The sequence below is a fragment of the Hemibagrus wyckioides genome, linkage group LG26, assembly GCF_019097595.1.
Source record: "Hemibagrus wyckioides isolate EC202008001 linkage group LG26, SWU_Hwy_1.0, whole genome shotgun sequence".
Classification (NCBI taxonomy): domain Eukaryota; kingdom Metazoa; phylum Chordata; class Actinopteri; order Siluriformes; family Bagridae; genus Hemibagrus; species Hemibagrus wyckioides.
The window spans coordinates 3,732,609-3,754,894 of NC_080735.1; the positions used below are offsets into that span (position 1 = coordinate 3,732,609).

The 22,286-nt window shown below is 42.4% G+C and overlaps 1 protein-coding gene across 1 annotated transcript; it reads right to left on the reverse strand.

The window, feature by feature from the left end:
- Positions 1-293: 293 nt before the first annotated feature.
- Positions 294-1,827, reverse strand: LOC131346681 (lithostathine-2-like). The gene is given in 3 exon segments (XM_058380252.1): positions 294-905; positions 990-1,264; positions 1,266-1,827. Coding segments are annotated over 3 exon segments (417 nt in total). The 5' UTR covers positions 1,394-1,827; the 3' UTR covers positions 294-891.
- Between the last annotated feature and the right edge of the window lie 20,459 nt (positions 1,828-22,286).

Sequence of the window (22,286 nt, forward strand, 5' to 3'; positions counted from 1 at the left end):
TCGCTGCAGTTGTAACCCTTGTCTTTACTTTGTGCTTTTGACTGAAGCAGAGTTGTTTATGGGGTTATTCTTATTTACAATTTTAACACTTGGAGATAAAAAAAAAAAAAAATCAGCCAGAATTATGAGAAATTATTCAATGTAGGTGGTTTTAGTTTGATACTAAACAATTAAAAGTATGATCAAAGTGACAAATTTAAAAATTACCCTAACTTTTAGTCCTTCATCTGTGTGTGTATGTTTGTGAAGTAGAACACAAAATGCAGAGATACACTAAACACATACTGGCCATTTATTTTTATTTGATAGGAAACTAAACTGGCAGCAGTCATTACAGTACATATTACTGCACAATAAAGATGCAAGTGCCCAGAAATCCCAGGTATAGAAATCATCAACATGTAATTATGCAGATATCCTGAAAACACTCTTAGTTGTCTAGATGTAAAAAAGCAAACAACTGAGAACTGCACAAAATGAAATAAGAAAAACGAATATTGAATAAAAAAGAATATTGATGATTTTAACATCACTGTTTGCAGTGGTGTTCCCTATTTGCAATTGGTTCCCTATTCTGAGTAAGAATTTTAAAAACAATTAAATGTGCAAACTAAAGAAACTGTAGTTTAAACATCAGGTAAATAGATTTCACCTTAATTACCCATAAACCCTCCATTTGTAAGAAAAGTAAATAGAATATAGGTAACATAATACAGATCATGCTGTATGGAGACAGTTAAGTTTACTGAATACAACATTAAAAATATGATGAAACATCTGCATTAAAAGGATATAATAATAAAGTGTAGAAGAGTATAAATGAGATAGTAGTGTAGATCAGATAATGCTGGATACAGATGTTAGACCACAGCTTGTCTTCAGTCTTCATGTTTAATAAAACAAATCTTCAAAGACAAAGAAATGATTTTAATTGCAAAATAAAAAAAAAGCGCATTAAAACACATGCATGCAAAAAAACTGTGACTAACCATCAGAGGTAGAACAGATGAAGTTGAGCTTGTGGCTCTCATGCAGCTCGATCCACTTCTGCTCTCCTCCAGACTGCACTGCTCCACTTCTCTCCTCATGGCTGCAGTCTTCATTCCAGGTCCCATTCCCCGGGGCCCAGTCCTCATAGCAGATCATTGATCCAAAAACCCAGAACCAGACACGCTGGACACAGTCGTGACGCAGGCCGAGCCACACGTGTTCAGTGGAGGCGTCTTGAGCCACTTCCTTCACCCAGAGCTGCATCTCCTCAGACCAGGTCATGATGATGGTTCCTGCAGAATGCCAGAGCTTCCCCCCAGGTCAGATTCTCCTTAATAAGGATCAGAAATTCTGAAAAAAAGCAGCATTTACTCAAAGCTAAAGTGAACATTTTACAGCCCATTATTGCTTTTTAATCTCATCTTTAGTACAAGAACATTAAACTAGAAATCTGGATATAATACACTATATTGCCAAAAGTATTCGCTCACCTGCCTTGACTCGCATATGAACTTAAGTGACATCCCATTCCTAATCCATAGGGTTCAATATGACGTCGGTCCACCCTTTGCAGCTATAACAGCTTCAACTCTTCTGGGAAGGCTGTCCACAAGGTTTAGGAGTGTGTTTATGGGAATTTTTGACCATTCTTCCAGAAGCGCATTTGTGAGGTCACACACTGATGTTGGACGAGAAGGCCTGGCTCTCAGTCTCCGCTCTAATTCATCCCAAAGGTGTTCTATCGGGTTGAGGTCAGGACTCTGTGCAGGCCAGTCAAGTTCATCCACACCAGACTCTGTCATCCATGTCGTTATGGACCTTGCTTTGTGCACTGGTGCACAGTCATGTTGGAAGAGGAAGGGGCCAGCTCCAAACTGTTCCCACAAATTTGGGGGACATGGAATTGTCCAAAATGTCTTGGTATGCTGAAGCATTCAGAGTTCCTTTCACTGGAACTAAGGGGCCAAGCCCAGCTCCTGAAAAACAACCCCACACCATAATCCCCCCCACCAAACTTTACACTTGGTACAATGCAGTCAGACAAGTACCGTTCTCCTGGCAACTGCCAAACCCAGACTCGTCCATCAGATTGCCAGATGGAGAAGTGCGATTCATCACTCCAGAGAACATGTCTCCACTGCTCTAGAGTCCAGAGGCGGCGTGCTTTACACCACTGCATCCGACGCTTTGCATTGCACTTGGTGATGTATGGCTTGGATGCAGCTGCTCAGCCATGGAAACCCATTCCATGAAGCTCTCTGTGCACTGTTCTTGAGCTAATCTGAAGGCCACATGAAGTTTGGAGGTCTGTAGCGATTGACTCTGCAGAAAGTTGGCGACCTCTTCGCACTATGCGCCTCAGCATCCGCTGACCCCGCTCCGTCAGTTTACGTGGCCTACCACTTTGTGGCTGAGTTGCTGTCGTTCCCAAACACTTCCACGTTCTTATAATACAGCTGACAGTTGACTGTGGAATATTTAGGAGCGAGGAAATTTCACGACTGGATTTGTTGCACAGGTGGCATCCTATCACAGTTCCACGCTGGAATTCACTGAGCTACTGAGAGCGACCCATTCTTTCACAAATGTTTGTAAAAACAGTCTGCATGCCTAGGTGCTTGATTTTATACACCTGTGGCCATGGAAGTGATTGGAACACCTGATTCTGATTATTTGGATGGGTGAGCGAATACTTTTGGCAATATAGTGTATTTTGAAAATTATTAATAAATAAAATAAACATAAATCATATAACTCACTTTCGTGGCAGATGAATGGGAGTTTTTCTGTGCAGTTCACATCACTCCAGTAACGTTTCTCAGACTCAGACACTGCAGAACAGTTCAAACCTCCACTGGGTTTGTTAGAGCTCCAGTATCTGAATGAGGAGTTACTCTGATCTGACCACTTCCAGGAGTCATTAAACAGACCAATCCAAACCCCTGAATATGTGGGGATTGAACTATTAATCACTCTCCAGATCTCCTCATTCTCAGTTTGGTTCCTCACACTGACCAGGTCAGTGTGTTTCTCTCTGCAGTAGATCTGAGCATCACCCCAGCTCATTTTCTCATTAATCAATACGTATTTAGTAGTGTTTGTGTTCTTTTCTAAAAAAAAAAATGCATCATGAATAGCTGGTTTTTGGCTAAATTATATTTTTTTGTTTTTTTCTGCCAACAAAAGACTTCCACCTGTTCTGTAATGTTAGAAAGTTTTTACTTTTTGTTTTAACATTTATTACCTTCATAACATACAAAAGGATTCTTTCTTGAACACGTGTTATCATTCCAAGATTTACTGCTCAGATAAAACTCCCCACAGTACTCAGTTCCCCCACCGTTGTTTGGTTCTCCTCTAAACCATATTTTGTAATTGTCTCCATCTCTGTAGAAAGTTTCATCTGCCAGTGACCAGTGCCATTTCCAAGGTCCCTCTCTCTGTAGACCAATCCAAGCTTTCTTTGCATTTTCCTTCATCACTGTGTGATTCAGCTTCTTCATCTCTCTCATGTTGTTGATGGTTGCCAGATCAGTGTATTTCTTTCTGCAGTAAGTCTGAGCTTCACTCCAGGTTTTATTCTCATTAACAAAGTGATAGCGGTGAGGAATATATGCTCCTATAATACATACTATTATGTAAAACATGAGATAGAGACTTGTTATGACATGGTGCTATGATAAGGTTTTAAATTGTCATCTCTTACTTGTGATTAAGGGTCAGGTGAACATTGGCAGAGAACCTTGTCTTCCAGAGCACACAGCGGACACTACAGACTTGGCCACCCTGCACTATGATACTCAGAATGCATCATCTTTTTATAGCTTTCTAAACATGGGATTTCCAAGGTAAAACTTTTTTACATTCAAAACATATAGCTATGAAATCATAGTACAGTGTAGAGAGTTCATGTTCAAAATGAGATGAGTGAAAATTGATCATTGTATGTTGAGAGTTATTGTAGTATACACTTTGATATAATAAATACGCTAATGTATGCATCTCATTAACAACAGGAGAAAATTTATAACAGCAAACAAGCAAAGAGTAAAATAGCATTTATTTGAAAACTTAAAAATACAGAAAAACAAAACATCACTTTTCATCACTTTGCACAATCTCGCACATTTGCACAAACTGACACTTTGACACTGGACTGGCACAAGTCACTTTATACAATTATTCCAGCACATGGACACTTTAATGATAAACACTGGATCACCTCAATATATGCCATATACACATACATCCCTTCATGTTCATGTCTGCATTTATGTGTATATATGTGTATATACCACTTTGTTAGTGTATATATATATACATATATATATATATATATATATATATACATATATATATCTCTATATATATATATATATATATATATATATATATATATATATATATATATATGTATATATATATATATATATATATATATATATATATATATATATATATATATATATATATATATATTATATATACACACTATATTGCCAAAAGTATTCACTCATCCATCCAAATAATCAGAATCAGGTGTTCCAATCACTTCCATGGCCACAGGTGTATAAAATCAAACACCTAGGCATGCAGACTGTTTTTACAAACATTTGTGAAAGAATGGGTCGCTCTCAGGAGCTCAGTGAATTCCAGCGTGGAACTGTGATAGGATGCCACCTGTGCAACAAATCCAGTCGTGAAATTTCCTTGCTCCTAAATATTCCACAGTCAACTGTCAGCTGTATTATAAGAACGTGGAAGTGTTTGGGAACAACAGCAACTCAGCCACGAAGTGGTAGGCCACGTAAACTGACGGAGCGGGGTCAGCGGATGCTGAGGCGCATAGTGCGAAGAGGTCGCCAACTTTCTGCAGAGTCAATCGCTACAGACCTCCAAACTTCATGTGGCCTTCAAATAAGCTCAAGAACAGTGTGCAGAGAGCTTCATGGAATGGGTTTCCATGGCCGAGCAGCTGCATCCAAGCCATACATCACCAAGTGCAATGCAAAGCGTCGGATGCAGTGGTGTAAAGCACGCCGCCACTGGACTCTAGAGCAGTGGAGACCCGTTCTCTGGAGTGACGAATCGCGCTTCTCCATCTGGCAATCTGATGGACGAGTCTGGGTTTGGCGGTTGCCAGGAGAACGGTACTTGTCTGACTGCATTGTGCCAAGTGTAAGGTTTGGTGGAGGGGGGATTATGGTGTGGGGTTGTTTTTCAGGAGCTGGGCTTGGCCCCTTAGTTCCAGTGAAAGGAACTCTGAATGCTTCAGCATACCAAGACATTTTGGACAATTCCATGCTCCCAACTTTGTGGGAACAGTTTGGAGCTGGCCCCTTCCTCTTCCAACATGACTGTGCACCAGTGCACAAAGCAAGGTCCATAAAGACATGGATGACAGAGTCTGGTGTGGATGAACTTGACTGGCCTGCACAGAGTCCTGACCTCAACCCGATAGAACACCTTTGGGATGAATTAGAGTGGAGACTGAGAGCCAGGCCTTCTCGTCCAACATCAGTGTGTCACCTCACAAATGCGCTTCTGGAAGAATGGTCAAAAATTCCCATAAACACACTCCTAAACCTTGTGGACAGCCTTCCCAGAAGAGTTGAAGCTGTTATAGGGTGGACCGACGTCATATTGAACCCTATGGATTAGGAATGGGATGTCACTTAAGTTCATATGTGAGTCAAGGCAAGTGACCGAATACTTTTGGCAATATAGTGTCTATTTATATATATATATATATATATATATATATATATATATATATATATATATATATATATATATATATATATATATATGCATATTTTGTTTTATTTTTATTTATCTATATTATATTTTATTTTACTTTATTTTCTATTTTTATACTTTTAAAATACTCTAGTTTTATTTTTATCTTTATTTTTTATGGATCTCTTTGTCACATACTTTTTTATAAATGTTTACATTTCACTGCATGTCGTACGGTGTATGTATATGTATGTGACAAATAAAATTTGAATTTGAATTTGAATACCTTGATAGTCATTTTTAATTATTCTTTTTTTTCTTAAAAGTGCAGGTGAAAAAGATTCCAAATCAAATTCATTTTAGTTTTTTCCTAGAATAACAGACCAAATTTTCACATTGTTGTGTGCTCATGCTTTCAAGGTTGTGAAATTGTAACACCACCACCAGCACCTGTCCACCGGAGGGAGCCCTCCCCCATGTTCTGATGCCACGAACAAGGAACACTTACGGGTTTTCTCGGACATTTGAACAACATGCTTGCAATGCCAAGATGCGAAGTATTGTGATTTATTCTATACTGAGCCCTTCTCATTGCCTAGTGTTCTGTTTGCAATCGACCTATTGACCTCGTTTTGTTTCCCAGTTTTTCTGAGTTAGTCTCTTGTTTATCAGATTTGTTTGCATAGCTGTTTATCTTTCTGGTTTTCAACTTCTTTGCCTGTCCCTGTTCTTGTGTTATTTGCCTGCCGATTTGGATTATTTCAATAAATGCCTGCAAATGGATTCTACTCAGCCTGTGACTGATGATTTGTTACAGAATACTTTGTTGCCAATGGATCCAGCAGAGTGTGTGCATTTCCAGGTGGCCCATCAAGGAGCGATGATCCGTGCCTACATGGATCAACTCAGGATGCTGCAGGCCGTCAATGCACAGCTCCAGCAAGCGCTGCCAATCTCCCCCAGCCCCATCATACCCATACGCAGTCATGCGTACAGTGCTCCCGGAGAAATTCATTGGCTCCGTGGATCGCTGCCGGGGTTTCCTACGGCAATGTGAGAACTTTTACGCACACCTGAGATATACCGGGAAGAGTCAACCAAATGTGCCTTCCTCCTTTCACTGCTTGCGGGGAGGGCACTGGATTGGGCCTCGGCCATTTGGGACACAGACCCACAGGTAAAAGCTTCCTTTGTCTACTTTGCTGACTTGATCCATGAGGTCTAGTCTTGCGTTTGTTTGCATCGCTATTTGTCTTTCTGGTTTTCGACTTCTTTGCCTGTCCCTGTTCTCTGTTATTTGCCTGATGATTTGGATTATTTCAAATTATTTGAATTTGAATTTGAATTTTAATCGCCTGCAAATGGATTCTACTCAGCCTGCAACTATTCAGCAAACTATTTCTTTCTTGAGTCCTTTGCTAATTAAACAAAGTGGCTTTTTAAATAAGATTAAATATTTTAATATTTTTGAATGTTTGTGCAAACATTTTAATATTTTGAGGAAATCAGAAACAGAATGCAAAGCATGTAATGTTAAAACCTATTTATTATGATAAAACATTAAACAAAAGTTTGAAAGTAATTGTGTAAGTGGAGGCACAGTCGAGTAGTGGTTTGTGAATGGAGGGCGGAGCCAGCAGGAGAGCATGTTAAGGTTTATTGTTATATATTCCTATACTTATTGTTAGACACAGACTGAGATAATTGGAGAAAGTATCACCAAAAATAAAGTTTCAGTTCAAGAAGTGTAATCTTGTCTGCCTCCAGCATCCTTATTTCCACACCCACCTGGTTAGAGTTTTTAAAGCGATGATGTTCATCTCCACTTTAACATGCTAATTTAACATTTAGCGAGTTTTATGGGTTAAGTTTCTTATGCGATTGTTTATTTTGCTATGTGATCAGATCATCAAATGACCTTTTAAACTTACTTCAAATAAAAGTACACAACATGACACAAGTCTCACTGTTTATATTGGAATAATACTAATAATTAATAATAATATTTATGAGGTCAGGAGCATATATAAGTATATTAAGGATGTAATCAAATTATTTAGAATTAAAAGATATCTTCTAAACAGATACAGATACCAGTAGGAGATGCTTTTTTAAATATTTTCTTTCAACTAATAATTTTAGAAAGCCTCCTCAAGACTAGACTTCATAATTGGGATCCCACAGAATAAAACAAGGTTTATTGAGCTCAAAGCTAATGTTTAGTTACTGTTTGGATTTTTAAAAAATATGACAAATAGTGAGCGTCCACAAAACTGTGCTGAAGAGTCTGATACCTGTTATGGAATTTCAGGAATTTCACCACTGCTGCATCAGCAAATGTTTACATGCACTTTTAAGCTGCTCAGTACTAAGCATGGACAGCTTTATTTATCTATACAAAAATAGCCACAGATTACAAACAGAAAAAAACTTGTCCAAAATATTTTCAAACTGAAGCTAAAGTGAAGATTCATGCATTGCATTGAAAATAAAGGATCAAATTATTTATGAACACACATTCACAGACTCAAGCAATTCACACACACACACACACACACACACACACACACATGTACACACTGACCTGAGAAGAGCAGGGTCACTGAAATGAGGTGAACCATATCTGTAGAAAAACAATGTCAAAAAAACATTTCCAATATTACTTCTTATATATTATTTGCAGGCTCTGTCTGTGTCTCCCTTTCTATGTTCTGCTATCAATTATTAACAGTTGTTCATTCACCAACTTCTCTCTCTCTCTCTCTCTTTGTCAGAAAACGATCAGGAATCTGAAAATAATAAAATCCTCTATGCAAAGTATGTCTTTCATACATGTCCCTTTGCGAGCTGTTACTATAGAAACAGTAACTCATTAGAACGAGTGTATTATTTTAAACCTATTGACTGTGTTAATGTGTTACTTTCTGACCAAAGTGTACATGAAATTCGAGAAGCCAACCATGCTGTGGTACATTTAGTCATATATTTAAATATACAGTACATCTATACATTAAGAAATAGATAACCGTACCTCAGTTATGTCATGTACTCCAAGCAGGGTGTGTGTTGTGAGTGTGGACCTGAACCTAACAAACCTCTTATTATACAGTATCACTGTCCTCTTTCAACCCTTCCCATTACTTTGCATATTGCCCTAAAAAAAGACATTATCACAGTATCAGTTGTTTATCAGTTTTGCTATCTCAGTGACAATGTCTTTATTTCCAGGATGTTTTTTTTTCCCTGGAACATATTTGAATAACAGACAAATATGTCTGTGTGAGATGTTCATGTTTTCATACTGGTGTAGGGACCTGCTGGACGTGGGAGGGTTAGAATCCTTTTGCAGATATTTATTTAGAATCAGCAGGCAGAATCGTAAACTGAGAAACAGGCGAAAGGTCAAAACTGGAAAAGCAAATACTAGGCGAACAAAATCAAAACAGAAACCGGGAAATGAAGAAACAGGAAATCAAGCATGGATCATACACCTAAATCTATCAGAATGGCTATAGCAGCAAGGCTTGGCACGAGACTCAGGGAAACGATGCTTCGCATTGGGCCAGAGGGAGCATGCTGCTTAAAAGCCCTGAAAACCGGAAACAACGTGCACACAGTCAATATTCAGGCGAGGGCTCCCTCTGGGGGTCTGGACCTGTGTAGATCATGACAATTGGATGCTGCATGTTATTTCTATGAATTTGAATAAACTAAAGATAGGTGAACAGAAAGAGATAAATTTAAAGAATAGAGAATGTGAACTTGTGAGCATGTATAAGGAAGCACCAGAGGCGTTGGTTGCAGAAACCATCAGCGGTTTATTAGCAGCCGAGATCAAAAGACAAAACATGGTCGGGAAAACAAAATGCGAGTCAAATACCGGAAAAACACTGTAACAGGCAAACAAATCCAGAGTGCAAAAACAGTATAAATGAAGACGAGAAATGAGCAAGGTCATATACAGTAATCTAATAACGCAGGGCAAAAACAGTGGTCAAGCACAAGCAGGGTCAAACACAGAAATCCAACAATGAATCATGAATCAGTATGTCACCTAGGAACGATACCTTGTGCAGGTATGTGTGTGAGTGTTGCTCTGTGGGAAACCAGAAATGGGTCACGTGACTGATTAAAACCTCCCTCTAGGAACACTTCCTGGTATTCTACAGCCCGGCCTGCCCCGAGGTCGGGGAGTGGGTCTGTTTGGGTGAGCTCCTCTGTTAAGGAGGGGTCTAGAATGTCCGGCACATCAACCCAGGAGCATTCCACTGGGCCGCAACCTTCCCAGTCTACCAAGTACTGGAGGCGGTTCCTGACTCGCTGAGAGTTCAATAGTGTGCATACTCTGTAAGCCAGAGCCCCATTTATGTAGGAGGAGGTTTGTAGGAAGTGGGGCTGTCCAATTGGGAGTCATGGGCTGGCTTGAAGAGGGAAACATGAAACGTGGGAGAAATACGGTACGTTGGAGGAAGCCGGAGGTGATAGGAGACTGGCTTAACCTGACGAACAATTTCAAAAGGGCCAATGAATCTTGGGCTTAGCTTACGGCACAGGAGCTGCAGCCTCAGGTTCCGAGTCGACACCCAAACTCATTGTCCCACCCTATAGGCAGGGTGAAGGCGACAACAACGATCAGCTTGTGCCCTCTGTCCCCTTACTGCCCTTTGAAGGTGGACATGAGCTCATTCCCAGAACTCCCAGGTGGTACCCAGAACTCAAGCTCATGCTAATTCCCAGACTCGTGACATGAACTGGGGCCCATGGTCAGATACAATGTCCTCTGGTAGTCCATGGTTCCGGAACACTTGATGAAACAGAGTGACAGCCGTTTCCAGGGCAGTGTGTAATCCTTTGAGGGAAACGAGCTTGCATGCCTTTGAGAAGCAATCAGTGATCACCAGGACAGTGGTGAAGCCATTTGAATCGTTAGGAAATCCACAGCGATATGAGACCAAGAACGCTGTGCGATGGACCTGACTTAGTCTTCAACATTGTGAAACAGTGAAGGCCACCAAAATCTGCATTGTAGCAGTTGGGCTGTGCGATGAATACCAGGGTGGCCATTGCTGGAGGATTCCTGGGTCCACTGCATGGCTTGGAGGCAAAGCGAGGTGGGTACATAGAGTTTAGATGGCAGGCAGGTAGCAGGGGTCTCTGCTGCATGGGCTCTCTGTATCTCCTCCACCAAGTTCCACTGAATGAGGGCTAGGATAACTGAAGATGGAAGAATGGGTTCTGGGTGAAGGGGTGGACTTCTTGACTCTTGTTGATGGGACACAGCATCAGTGTTACCATTCTTGGAACCAGGGCGATAGGTGACAGAGAATTGGAACCGGGTGAAGAAGAAGGCCCAGCGAGCCTGGTGTGGGTTCAGGCACCTAGCTCCATGCAGGTACTCAAGGTTATGGTGATCTGTGATAACAAGGAAGGGGTGCCAGGTCCCCTTCAATCAGTGTTGCCACTCCTACAGAGCTGCCTTTATAGGTAGGAGTAATAGGCGCATGGATGTAGTTTTCCTGTCATGTTGGCCCTAGGACAGAACCGCACCAATCCCACAACTAGAAGAGTCTACCTCCACAATAAACGGGGCATCAGGGTCTGGATGATGTAGAATCTGGGCAGTGGTGAAACTGAGCTTTAGCTTGACAAACATCTCCCGGGCTTGATCTGTCCAGGACAGTCTCTTGGGCTTGCCCTTCAGTAGGGAGGTGAGGGGCCCTGCAATGGCACTATAATTCCTTATGAAGCACCGATAAAAGTTTGCAAGTCCTAGAAAATGCTGGACCTCTTTGACTGAGGATGGTTCAGGCCAGTTGGTGACAGCTGAACCTTGGTTTGGTCCATCTCCACTCCTTCAGGTGAGAGTACATATCCCAGGAACGTGAGGCTTTTACGGTGGAACTCACACTTCTCAAGTTTTATGTAGAGATTGTTCTGCAGCAGATGGCGGAGGACTGTGTGGACATGGTGTATGTGGTCCTCAAGGGTAGTGGAGTATATGAGGAGTCAATAGTCTATAGTCAATACATGGAGGAAGACCTCCATTCTTCTTCTCTACGAAGAAGAAACCCGCAGCGTCAGGAGACGGCGAGGGGCATATATGTCCAGCAGCGAGAGCTTCCTGAAGAAAACAGGCCAACAAGTAGGCTTGAACAGGCATGAGTCTGGAGACTGGATAGTATGATGAAAGTGCAGAACTCTGGGGAGCTTGAGTTGGACCACTAACAGGCTGCACTTTCTGTAGTCGAGCATCAGGGGCAGGTCTCTGGTGGATAGCCAGACCCTCTAGCTGACACAATAAGAAGGTGCCAGACACTAATGATTGGCCCAGCAGGTGTAGTTCTCTCTGACTTGAGCAGTGTTGCATGAACCTTTTTCAAGGCATGTTGACACCATCTGATCAGGACAAGGGAGGAAGGGATGAGGCCTTTAGTTCCTTGGTGGAGAACAGTGACAGCTACAGGTCTTTCACCCTACCAAGCCATAGGTGGCTTGGTAGGGTGAAAGACCTGTAGGGGCAGATGATAGGGAATTGTGGGCATTTTCAACCACACCAGGTTGGATGACCAGGACGTGGGTTCCTCAGTGTGCAGGAAGTCCCATCTCTAGTTCATGGTTCCTAGGGTAGAATCCAGAAAATAAGCTGATGCTATCAAACACCCAGGAACTGGCAAAATTCTCTCCAGAAGTTGGAGGTAAACTGGGGGCCTCTGTCTGAGATGCAGGAGGCCATGCAAGTGAAAAATGTGCTGAAGCATGAGCTGAGCAATCTCCTTAGCTGATGATAGCTTGGGCAGGGCAATGAAATGAGCCATCTTAGAACATCTTTTGACCAGCGAGAGGATGGCATTGTGTCCGGCAGATGGAGGTAGGCCAGTGACATAGTCTATAGATATGAGAGACCACAGATGCCTAGGAACAGAGAGAGGGTGGAGAAAGCCAGCTGGAAGAGCCCTTTGTGTCTTCTGCTACATTTCTTGAATGACAGCCACCAGAAGTGCTGCTAGAGGACTGACAGGGTGCAGGCAACACTGGGATGACATAACAGATGGGAGCTGTGGCTCTACTGGAGGATTTGTAAGTGGAGATGGTCGAGGATGAACAACTTTACCCACTAACAGCCATTAGAAACCCAGGAGACAAGAGGCAGCTTGCTGAACTGTTTTCTCAATGTCAAGATGGAGAACTCTGACCACGATGGAGGAAGGGTGTAATCAGATCATCAAATGACCCTTTGCACTTGCTTCAAATAAAAGTACACAACATGACACTTAAGTCTCACTGTTTATATTTTATGCAGTTTGGAATAAACCCCAAATGATGATGTGATAAGAAAGGTTACAGTCTGGTTTTTGTAGATGCATATTAAGTACATTAAGCATTTAATCAATATGAACAGTTATTCATTCACCAACCTCTCTCTCTCTCTCTCTCTCTCTCTCTCTACCTCTTTCTCTAAAAATGACCAAGCATCTGAAAAGAATAAAATCGTTTGTACAAAGCACCATGACTGTTACAAAACACTAAGAACTAAGATGTCTTTTATTCATGTCTATGTGCAAGCTGTTACTATAAAAACAATAATACATTAGAACAAGTGTGTTAATATAAACCTGTTGACTGTGTTACTGTGTTACTTTCTGACCAAAGCATACATCAAATTTAAGAAGCCAATCGTGCTTAGACATTTACCTAAATATACATATATTTATGAATAAATAAATATCCGTACCTCCGTTATGTCATGTACTCCATGCAGGGTGTGTGTTGTGAGTGTCCTTCTGTTCTTCACCTCACCTTGTGCACCTGAACCTAACAAGCCTCCTATTATACAGTATCACGGATCTTGACTTGTCTCAATTATCTTTATTTCCAGAATCTTTTTTTTCCTGGAACATATTTGAATAACAAAAAGCCAACATACTATTTTGCATCGTTATCTTTTTTAAATAAATTTCTAAATGCTACTCCTTCTATAGCTTTCAACCTACATGCACCAAACACAGCCACATTGTTCATTCTGGTCTGACTAAAGATGCTTTTACTTTTGTAAGAATTCTGGTTCCCTTATCGAGGGAAATCAATGCTGCGACATGATTGATACCATGGGAATGCTTCATTAAGGAAGTTGTGTCTGAAGCTATGTGTGCACACATGCCAATTTAAAGGCTCAGATAAGATGTGACAAAGTGAATACATGCCAATAAGTCCATATAAGGGCATCAAAAAAAGAGAAGGGAAAAAAAGATATTTAAAACACTAGGAGTAAATAAAAGAGATATTAGCAAAAATTTTGAAAGGTATGTGCATCCATACCCCCATTTTAACATGGAGGATGACACACATGCTCTTTGTGTTGTTTGTTTGGGAAAAGAGTAGCCAGTTTGGCTCTCGAGAAACCCGGCTGTGTGCATTGCGAGAGGCTTCCTCTCCGTAAGCTCCAATCACACTTGACTATATTTTCCAGGCAAGCTTCCGTGCTCCGTGGTTTGGGTTCTGCATCTGCCGAGACAGCGGGCAGCTTAGATCCTGTGGTTTGCAGGTTGAGTTGGCAGAAGTAGAACAAGAGATGGGTCTTTCCCTTTCTCTTGTCTTCTCCCCTGACTCTGATACCCCCACTTTGGGATTTCTCACAGCTGGAAGAGGATCTGTTGCTGTCTGCATTGGGCTCTGAGGAGTTCGAGGTAGCTGAGGAGGGGCATTCCTCTCTCGATCTACCACCGCAGTCAGTGGTGTTTTAATGTGATCTAAATTAAATTTAAACTGGCCGAAAGAGGACATTAGAACTAATTCAAATTCAAATTTTATTCGTCACATACAAAATCATACACAGTACAACATGCTTGTAGTGAAATGCTTATTAGGAGTGTCCTACATTTGAAGAAGAGTATAAAGTATAATTAAAGTGTGTGGACAAGAAGTATAGAGATATAGGTAATAAAAATATATATGGAAAAATAGGAAGAATAAAAACTATCTTAGTAGAAATTAAGACATGATAAATTATGAAAAACACCAATAGTTACGTAAAGCCGATTGTGTATTGGATATATATATATAAATATATATATATATATATATATATATATATATATATATATATATATACACACACTATATTGCCAAAAGTATTCGCTCACCTGCCTTGACTCACATATGAACTTAAGTGACATCCCATTCCTAATCCATAGGGTTCAATATGACGTTGGTCCACCCTTTGCAGCTATAACAGCTTCAACTCTTCTGGGAAGGCTGTCCACAAGGTTTAGGAGTGTGTTTATGGGAATTTTTGACCATTCTTCCAGAAGCGCATTTGTGAGGTGACACACTGATGTTGGACGAGAAGGCCTGGCTCTCAGTCTCCGCTCTAATTCATCCCAAAGGTGTTCTATCGGGTTGAGGTCAGGACTCTGTGCAGGCCAGTCAAGTTCATCCACACCAGACTCTGTCATTCATGTCTTTATGGACCTTGCTTTGTGCACTGGTGCACAGTCATGTTGGAAGAGGAAGGGGCCATCTCCAAACTGTTCCCACAAAGTTGGGAGCATGGAATTGTCCAAAATGTCTTGGTATGCTGAAGCATTCAGAGTTCCTTTCACTGGAACTAAGGGGCCAAGCCCAGCTCCTGAAAAACAACCCCACACCATAATCCCCCCCTCCACCAAACTTTACACTTGGTACAATGCAGTCAGACAAGTACCGTTCTCCTGGCAACCGCCAAACCCAGACTCGTCCATCAGATTGCCAGATGGAGAAGCGCGATTCATCACTCCAGAGAACGCGTCTCCACTGCTCTAGAGTCCAGTGGCGGTGTGCTTTACACCACTGCATCTGATGCTTTGCATTGCACTTGGTGATGTATGGCTTGGATGCAGCTGCTCGGCCATGGAAACCCATTCCATGAAGCTCTCTGTGCACTGTTCTTGAGCTAATCTGAAGGCCACATGAAGTTTGGAGGTCTGTAGTGATTGACTCTGCAGAAAGTTGGCGACCTCTTCGCACTATGCGCCTCAGCATCCGCTGACCCCGCTCCATCAGTTTACGTGGCCTACCACTTCCCAAACACTTCCACGTTCTTATAATACAGCTGACAGTTGACTGTGGAATATTTAGGAGCGAGGAAATTTCACGACTGGATTTGTTGCACAGGTGGCATCCTATCACAGTTCCACACTGGAATTCACTGAGCTCCTGAGAGCGACCCATTCTTTCACAAATGTTGGTAAAAACAGTCTGCATGCATAGGTGCTTGATTTTATACACCTGTGGCCATGGAAGTGATTGGAACACCCGATTCTGATTATTTGGATGGGTGAGCGAATACTTTTGGCAATATAGTGTATATATATATATATATATATATATATATATATATATATATATATATATAAATGTGTATATAATATAAACATAAACATAATAGAAACATAATAATAATATAATACAATATATTATACACAATTATTATATATTATATATAATACAATAATATAATAATATAATAGTATAATAATATAATAAAGTCAAATATATATATAAAAGTAATGACAATAAATTATATGGTATGTAAAGTGTCGGTGCATGCACACAAATATGTCCAGTGAGTGTGGTTATTGTGTGTGCAGAGTAGTGCAGAGTATACAAGTAGTGCAATTTGTGTGTGCAACAATCAGCTGAGGTAGAATGTAATGTTCATGTGTGGGGTAAGTCTAGAAAGTCCAGGTACTAGGTCTTCTGGTTGACGGCCCGAATGGCCTGCTGGAAGAAGCTCCTCCTCATTCGCTCTCTGTTTGCCTTCAAGGAACGGAAACATTTCCCTGACTGCACCAGAGAGAAGAGTCCATTGTTGGGATGGCTGAGGTCCTTTATTATCTTCCTGGCCTTGGTCCAGCAGCACTTGATGTATATAGTGTCCAGGTCAGGAAGCTCGGTGCTGATGGTACACTCTGCTGATCGCACCACCCTCTGGAGAGCTTGCCTGTCCTGTTTGGTGCTGTTTCCAAACCAGGCAATGATACTTCCCATCAGGATGCTCTCAGTGGTGCAGGTGTAGAATGTCTTTAGCACCTTTGAGGGCAGTTTAATGTCCTTTAGGCGTCTAAGATGATAAAGAAGCTGCCGAGCCTTCTTCATCAGGGTGTCAACGTGACAGGAACATGTCAGGTCCTGTGTGATGTACACACCTAGGTACTGGAAACTGTCGACTATCTCCACTGGGGACCCGTTGATAGTCAGGGGCTGGTAATTTCTCTCCTGCTTGGTGCTGAAGTCCACTATCAGCTCCTTAGTCTTGCTGACGTTCAGGAGGAGATTGTTGACCTGGCACCATAATTCCAGGTTTCTAACCTCCTCTAGGTAGGCCGTCTTGTTGTTGTTGGAGATCAGGCCCACCATCACAGTATCGTCTGCAAATTTAATGATGTTGTTGGAGCTGGAAGTGGCCACACAGTCATAGGTGTACAGAGAGTACAGCAGGGGGCTCAGAACACAGCCCTGGGGGGCTCCAGTGCTGAGGGTGAGTGAGGGTGAGACATGGTTGCCCAACCGTATTGCCTGTGGTCTGTCTGTCAGGAAGTCCGTTATTGTTCTTAGTCCCTGCCACAGACTCCTAGAGCCACTCTGTTGAAATTGCGACTCTAGTTTCTGTCCATAGCACTGCTTCGCCTCCTTCACCACTCTGCGCACGCTGTAGGATGCAGCTTCATACTCGTCCATGTTTCCACTGGCGAGCCCCGTGTTGTACGCAGCGGAGCGGGATCTCAGAGCATCGCGAACAGATTTATCCACCCACGGCTTCTGCTTGGGAAACGTTCTGATGATAGTCTTGTAAACTGTATCATCCGCTAGTTTCCCGATGAATCCCACAACTGCTTCCGTAAACATGTTGATGTCATCAGAGCTGTGCCGAAACATGTCCCAGTCTACGTCATCCACAGCATTTACAGAGCGGCCACTGATTGGTCCATCCAGCATGAGACCTCCCTCCAAGCTGGAACTTCCTGCCTGAGCCTTTGTTTATATTTTAGCATGAGGAAGATTGCGACGTGGTCAGACTTTCCAAACAGAGGGCAAGATTGTGCCTTGTAGCCGTCTCTGACTGTTGTGTAGCAGTTGTCCAGTGTCCTTTCACCCCAGGTGGGGCAGCTGATGTGCTGATAAAAGTTCACCGCTGGGTTCAGCCATGTCTCTCTGGAACTTTACCCTGGCCCTGAGGTCATCATGCTTGTTCTCCAGTGACTGCCATTTTTCCCCGACCTCTATGCTGAGATAGAGGTTCTGGAGGAATCCTTACTCTGCATTGCCTTTTTTCCCTGGCCTACTCTAATTATTTGGCCATCGTTGGGCTTGAAAATCATGGGTATGCAGCCATGTTCAGGGTTGAAGAGATACTTGCAATCTCACCCCTACATCAGCAGCATGGAGGAAGCCTGCTCTCCCTTTTAATCCATGTAGAGTCACCTCAGCCCTTGTGGGGAAGACCTACATTACAGCAGGCCAAGCTGGTGCGTCGCTGCACACCATGGCAGTCTTGCAGGCCTACCAGGCTGACCTGCTGAAGGAACTCAACTGTGGTGAGGGATTTAACCCTGAAACAGTCTTTGAGCTACACTGAGCCAGAGATCTTATGCTCTGTGCCAGGAAGCAGACAGGGCATCCATTTACTGAATTACCTGGACAACTGGCTCAACCTGGCCCAGTCAAAGGCAATGGCGGCCAGTCATCGAGGTGCTGTGCTTGCCCATGTTGAACCTGGAAAAGTGTGTACTTTCTCCTTCTCAGAGAACCACCTTCTTGGAGGTAGTTTGGGATTCCACCATGATGCGGGCATGTCTGTTTCCTGCTCGGGTGGCTTCCATAATGTCGGCAGTGAAAGCTATTCAGCGAGGCCAAAGCCTCTCTCTTGCTGAAGTGCAGAGAGTGCTCTGCCTTATGACTACAGCAGCCAATGTTATCCCTTTGGGTCTGCTACACATGAGGCTGTTCCAGCTCTGGCTCAGGGATGCAGGCTTTCCTTCCCACAGGCATCACCTTAGTGCCATAAGAATTATGCCCTGCAGCCTTTGTGGAAAAGACCCCTGTTCCTGACCTTGGGTCCCACTCAAGGGGTTCATCATCATCACAAAACTCTTTCAACGGATGCCTTGCTTTTGGGCTGGGGAGGGGTCTTGGAAGGCCACCCCGCCCAGGACCCTCCCAGGACCCTGGGCCCTGGGTGGTGTTTCTAGCATTGAAACGCTTTCTCCCACACCTCAGGGGCTACCAAGTGTTGGTGTGCACAGACAGCACTACAGTAGTTTCCTATATCAATCATCAGGGCGGTCTACGTTTGTGCCCTCTGTTCAGGTTGGTGCAGTAGATTCTGCTATGGACAGAGACCAGGTTTCTTTCACTGACAGCGATTTTCATCCCAGGGCACAAATAAATCAAAATGCAGACTTCCTGTTGAGGCAGGTGCTGAGGCCAGGGGAGTGGCGTCTCCATCCGCAGGTGATGGAGAGCATCTGGCAGATTTTTAGCTGTGTGGAAGTAGATCTGTTTACCTCCAAGGAGTCGACCTACTGTCCGCTGTGGTTTTACCTTTAGCACCCAGCCCTTCTGGGCCTCGATGCTTTGGTACAAACATGGCTGAGGCTACACCTGTATACATTTTCCCCATAGCTATGCTCCCAGAAGTCCTAGCCAGAGTGCATCATGATCTAGTCCACCTTCTTCTAGTGGCTCCTCACTTAAGTTTGGTTCATGGACCTTCGAAGATTCCTGTCAGGAAAGATCTCCTCTCTCAGGAGCAGGGAGCAATCTTACACCCCCGTCCTGAGATGTGGAAGCTCTGGGTCTGGCCCCTGAGGGTAACCAGTTCCAAGAGGCAGGCCTCTAATCTGAGGTAGTGGAGACTCTGTTGCATGCTCCATCCACTAGAAAGCTGTATGCTCTGAATTGGAGGCTTTTTCGCCTCTGGTATGGTCAGGACCCAGTTCATTGCTTGGCCTGACGTGTTTTTCTGAGCTCCGTCAAGCTGACCTACAATTTCGCTAAGTTTTCTAGATTTCTATCCTATATCATCTTCATTAGCTGATAGTGTCACATAACATTCTCATTCCAAATGCTTTTTAAATCACTAGTTTTATTTGTTTTCCTGAACACCCACTTACAGCTGGTTAGCCCACTAGCACGCTAACCCGGCTATTAGCACGCTAACCCACTAGCCTGGCTATCTCGAGTCTGTTTAGATTCTACATTTTTCACCAATTCTCTCTGTTATTCTACTTCGTTTTAACATTATGTTGGTCGTGGGTTTGCCTTTGAGTGCAGGCGAGGATTCCTTTGAGCTGCACTCGGTGGATGTGGAGCTGGAGGCCGTGGAGAAGCAGATCCGCGACCTTCAGGTGAAGCTAGCCTAGCTGGCTAGCCTAGAGACTCCATCATCTGGCATGTATGTGCTACTGCGGCTAAAGGTAAGGTGCACACTCTGGTGCTTGTGTTGTTGATGTCGCTGCACAAGTACCTGCGATCCTCACCAAGAACATCGGAGCTGTGGTCCTCCATGCTGGCACAAACGACATCAGGGTGAGGCAGACGGAGATCCTGAAGAAGGACTTCAGGAGCCTGGTGGACCACATCGCCCCCGACAAGGATCATCGTGTCAGGACCACTTCCCACGTTCCAGTGAGGAATCAAAAGGTTCAGTAGGCTATTTGCATTTAATGAATGGTTACAGTCTTTGTGTCAAGAACAGAAAATACCATTTGTTGATATTTGGAATGTTTTCTGGGAGCGTCCTAGGCTCTACTGTTATGATGGCCTGCACCCTAGCAGAGCTGGAGCAGCAGTCCTCTCCGACAACATATCCAGGACACTGCGCACCATCTGACTGGTAAGTCATACCTCAGATTACATCCATAATAGCTACTGTTCAACCCGCCAGACTAATACAAGCAGGTTAATCCGACCGTCTGCTAACTGCAATGAGTCGTCACTCAGGGTTCATAACATTGAGACTATGTCTATTCCCCGAGGCAAACGAAAATGTTTTAACAGAAATCAGAAAATTTGTTTTAGTAACCTGATTAACATAAAACTAGATCATAGTGAATGCACAGCCAGCACCTTTGATCTGAAATTAGGACTGTAAAAATAAATATAAATATAAGATCTGTCAACTAAAGCACTTATTAATGAAGTGATTACTGATCAGGAGTTTAGTCTTCTGTGTTTAACAGAAACATGGATTAAACAAAACAAGTATGTAGCATTAAATGAAGCTTGTCCGCCTGGTTTTAGCTATATGCACCAACCGAGGAGGTGTCGCAGTTTTTCATGATAATAAGCTAGGCCCCACACAAAAACCCATACATCAATTCAACACATTTGAAGTTCTTTATACTAACCTAATGTATGCAGCCACAAATAATAAGTTCACAAAGTCAGTCCCACTAATTTGTTTACAGACCCCCAGGGCCATACTCTGAATTCCTCAGTGAATTTGGAGACTTTACTTCAAACTTTGTTGTTTCTTTAGACAAAGTATTAATAGTAGGAGACTTCAACATTCATTTTGATAAGCCAGAAGACCCTCTGAGAACAGCAGTTGTATCCATCTTAGATTCAATAGGTGTTAATCAAAATGTAATAGGACCCACTCATAATGGAGGTCACACTTTGGATCTCATTTTTACATTCAGATTAAATATAGAAAACATAGTCACTCTTCCACAGTCAGAAGCTATCTCAGATCACTATCTTGTTTAATTTAAAATGCGGCTTAGACACGAGATGTGTGACCTGCCACGTTACCGTATGAAGCATACATTTACGTCTGCTACTGCAGATAGATTTACCAATAGTCTCCCAGAATTATCTCGCATGATTGGTTCACCATCTGACCCCACAGAACTTGACCAGGCGACTGATTACCTGGAGTCAATGTTTCGGAACACCCTAGACACTGTAGCTCCACTTAAATGGAAAATAATTAAAGAGAAGAAACTAGCACCCTGGTACAATGACCACACACAAGCTTTAAAACAATCAGCTAGGAAACTAGAGCGTAAATGGCGTCAAACTAAATTAACAGTATTTCAGTTAGCGTGGAAGGAAAGCCTTCTGAGATACAAAAATTCTCTTAGTGCTGCTAGATCAGTGTATCTTTCTGCCCTAATCGAAAATTAGAAAAACAATCCTAAATTTTTATTTAGTACTGTAGCAAAACTAACTAGGAGTAAAACCACTGTAGAAAAGCGCACACCATCTATATGTAGCAGCAATGACTTCATGAATTTCTTCAATGATAAAATTGACAATATCAGGCAAAATATTCAGACTATTAATTTAAAACCAAATTATTTGTTAGATAATTCCTTAAATAATATAACTATTTCTGATCAGAGCTTAGAGTGTTTCACTCCACTTCAAGAGCCTGATCTAATTTCACTAATTTCCTCTTCAAAACTCTCTACCTGCATCCTAGATCCTTTACCCACATCTTTCCTTAAACAGATATTACCAGTAGCTACCGAACCCCTTCTAAAAATCATTAATTCTTCCCTAAGCACTGGCTA